General features: G+C 38.4%; 1 protein-coding gene across 1 annotated transcript in view; it reads left to right on the top strand.

Annotated features, from left to right (window-relative positions):
* Positions 1-765: 765 nt before the first annotated feature.
* The window catches only part of LOC138060276 (uncharacterized), a 9,945-nt gene continuing 8,210 nt past the window's right edge, over positions 766-2,500 (top strand). The window contains exon 1 of the mRNA XM_068906019.1: positions 766-1,325. Within this exon, the coding sequence (XP_068762120.1) occupies positions 1,132-1,325 (194 nt within the window). The 5' untranslated portion in view covers positions 766-1,131. The remainder of the gene's footprint in view (positions 1,326-2,500) is intronic.

A 2,500-nucleotide genomic window follows, 5' to 3' on the forward strand; every position in this document is an offset into this window, starting at 1 on the left:
ACGACATGACTTACGATTGTCGCAGCGTTTTAAAACATGTTTTAAAATGCTACGACATTTTTTCTGACGTACACAACAATCGTAAATCATGTCGTGGGCCTGTCGTAAGCCGTTGTCGCATGCGACAAAGTCGTACCGTGTAAATCGGGCCTTATGGATGCTTTACTGAGATGGGCAAAGCTGTGTAAACAGACAGCGCGGAAGAGAGGTGAAATATTTGCTTTTTCGTCCGAATTGCAGGAGACAAAGTTGGATGGACAGAATGGATTGGTTCTTTTCTTTGAATTTCCAAGATCGTGTACACAAACAAAATTTCAGGAAAGGCGAGTATCAATAGCAGCGTACAGACTTCAGTCAAAATGGTGGCTTCATTATGAAGTTTCTTTTGATGCTTTACATAAATAAGTGTAAATATCATTTGTCTGTTTACCTAGGTCAAACTTGGATCCGTTCATTGCAGTAAATTAAAAGCCAAGACTGCGTCTTATTATCGCAACCTGGGCAAAACGTTTAATTTGCTGCGAAGCATTATATCAAGCGGTGGACTACTTGTAGAAATAAAAACTCTCGTCAGGAAGTCAAATTTTCTTTAGCTTTTTAGACATGTCTCTTCATTTTAGTATGACAATAGAAAAAGGAAACGTAATTTATTAATTGTATTATTTTTCGACGTGATGCTTCGAGCAAATACGATGTCCATTGAGATTGGAGGACTTTATATCAACATGACACCGTGATTGCTAATGGTCCATTCTTTTCAAAAGCTACCAACCAATTCTGCTTTAAAGTGGAAACGTCACCTAAAAACAAGATTTGACACTAAATTGTGGCTATCAGCTAATGTAGAGTGTTGAGTGATATTTTTTTTAATCACACGAGAAACCTCGCTTATAGATCTAGTAAGTGAAAACGACCAAAAAACTACCTGACTTGCTAGGAAAAGACTCAAATCGACAACTGAATCTACGAGTCAACAAAACTGCTTTAAAATAGATTTTCGCGAAGAAAAACCTGGATACAAGGGAGCCGTTTATTTGCAGATTTGCACTGAGCCACCTAGAAGCGTCTGGAAAAGTTGGCATGAAGACAAATTAAAACGATAGCCGAGTCATCTGGAAGCCGGTATGGTCAATGTCTTCGTCCTCTGATATCGTTAAAGCCTTGCTTACAAGATTGATATTTGCTTGTCATATCATTGTGTCCGTTTGGTGGGTCGTCCAAGTAACGCTAAATGAAAAACTCTGGTATTTGGCGTTTTTCGATGGTCTTTTATTCCTGGAAACAATTTTCTCCTTGTTGTTCCGGAGAGGACAGGAATTCAAATGGTGAGTAAAACCGGGGTGCGACTGTCATCATTGTTTATGATAACCTTTTCATTGGGTCGAGCTTTTTCATAAAATCTAACAGTTTCATGTCAGCAAGTAGAACTAAACATATGTGAGATAAAGAACATATCTATGGCTTCAATTCAAGAGGTTTCATCCACAGAGCTAAAAATTACAATCGCTCTCTTCGTTCAAAGGAAATTTGATGTTCTATTTATATGAAATGTTTCGTAGCTTGGAGTCAGAGCAACTTTTGCAAACACAGTCGTCAACCGGCGCTGCTCGAGGGTAATTCTTCATCTGTGCGGGCCTCCACTGGGACTGATCGAGTCTCACATTAGAATCCCCAGTCGGGCTGAAAAGTAAGAAACACGATAAATACTACAAAATGAAGTGAGAACAACTCAGCCACTTTCATTTGAATGATAGCACTCAGTGAGGATTCCACTCCAAAGTTAGAATTACCTCGTACACAATGATACAACGAAAAGCAGCGCAAAAGAAAGTACAGCGAGTAGCTTGCAATGATCTCTTAATATAAAGAAAAATTAACAAAGTGCCGCAGGTGTTTTCAGGGAAACGGTAAAATAAAAAGCAGCAATGAATTTTAACTCCTACAACCTTCCGCCTGGGATCCTACATCAGCATTTACACAGGGTAGGTTCATTATCCTTCATCCTTGGTAAAACTGTTTCCCGGAAAATTATTGTCGTATTTCTTTGCTGGAGACCATTTCATTGATCACAAGAAACAACAGAAAACTCGGCTTTTAACCCCATCGGTTAGAAGACAGGTTTGAAAATCGAAACCACCCAAGGCTGTTTTTTTTCGCTACGGCCGAAGTCATGCACCTAAACCGGGCCAAAAAAAATGCTAGAAGTCTCGAACCACAAGAAGAATGAGCTAGATATCGTTCAAAGGATAGCTCTCGTCTGACTTTAATATAAATGGAACCTGCCCTTGATTAATCAGTGGTATAAAGTTTATTATATTACTTTCCTTTAGTGACTTGCAAAAAATAATTAATTAGCAAACAATCAACACAATAAGTTTCATTTTTTTTCAAACGGATATGAAAATCAAGTGCGTTGCAAAAAATATTAGAATATGGTCTCGGCAAGGGGGCAATATTTTTCAATGATGCCTTTAATTCTCCCAGTTTTCCTTATCGTTTC

The sequence above is a fragment of the Montipora capricornis genome, chromosome 8, assembly GCF_036669925.1.
Source record: "Montipora capricornis isolate CH-2021 chromosome 8, ASM3666992v2, whole genome shotgun sequence".
NCBI lineage: Eukaryota > Metazoa > Cnidaria > Anthozoa > Scleractinia > Acroporidae > Montipora > Montipora capricornis.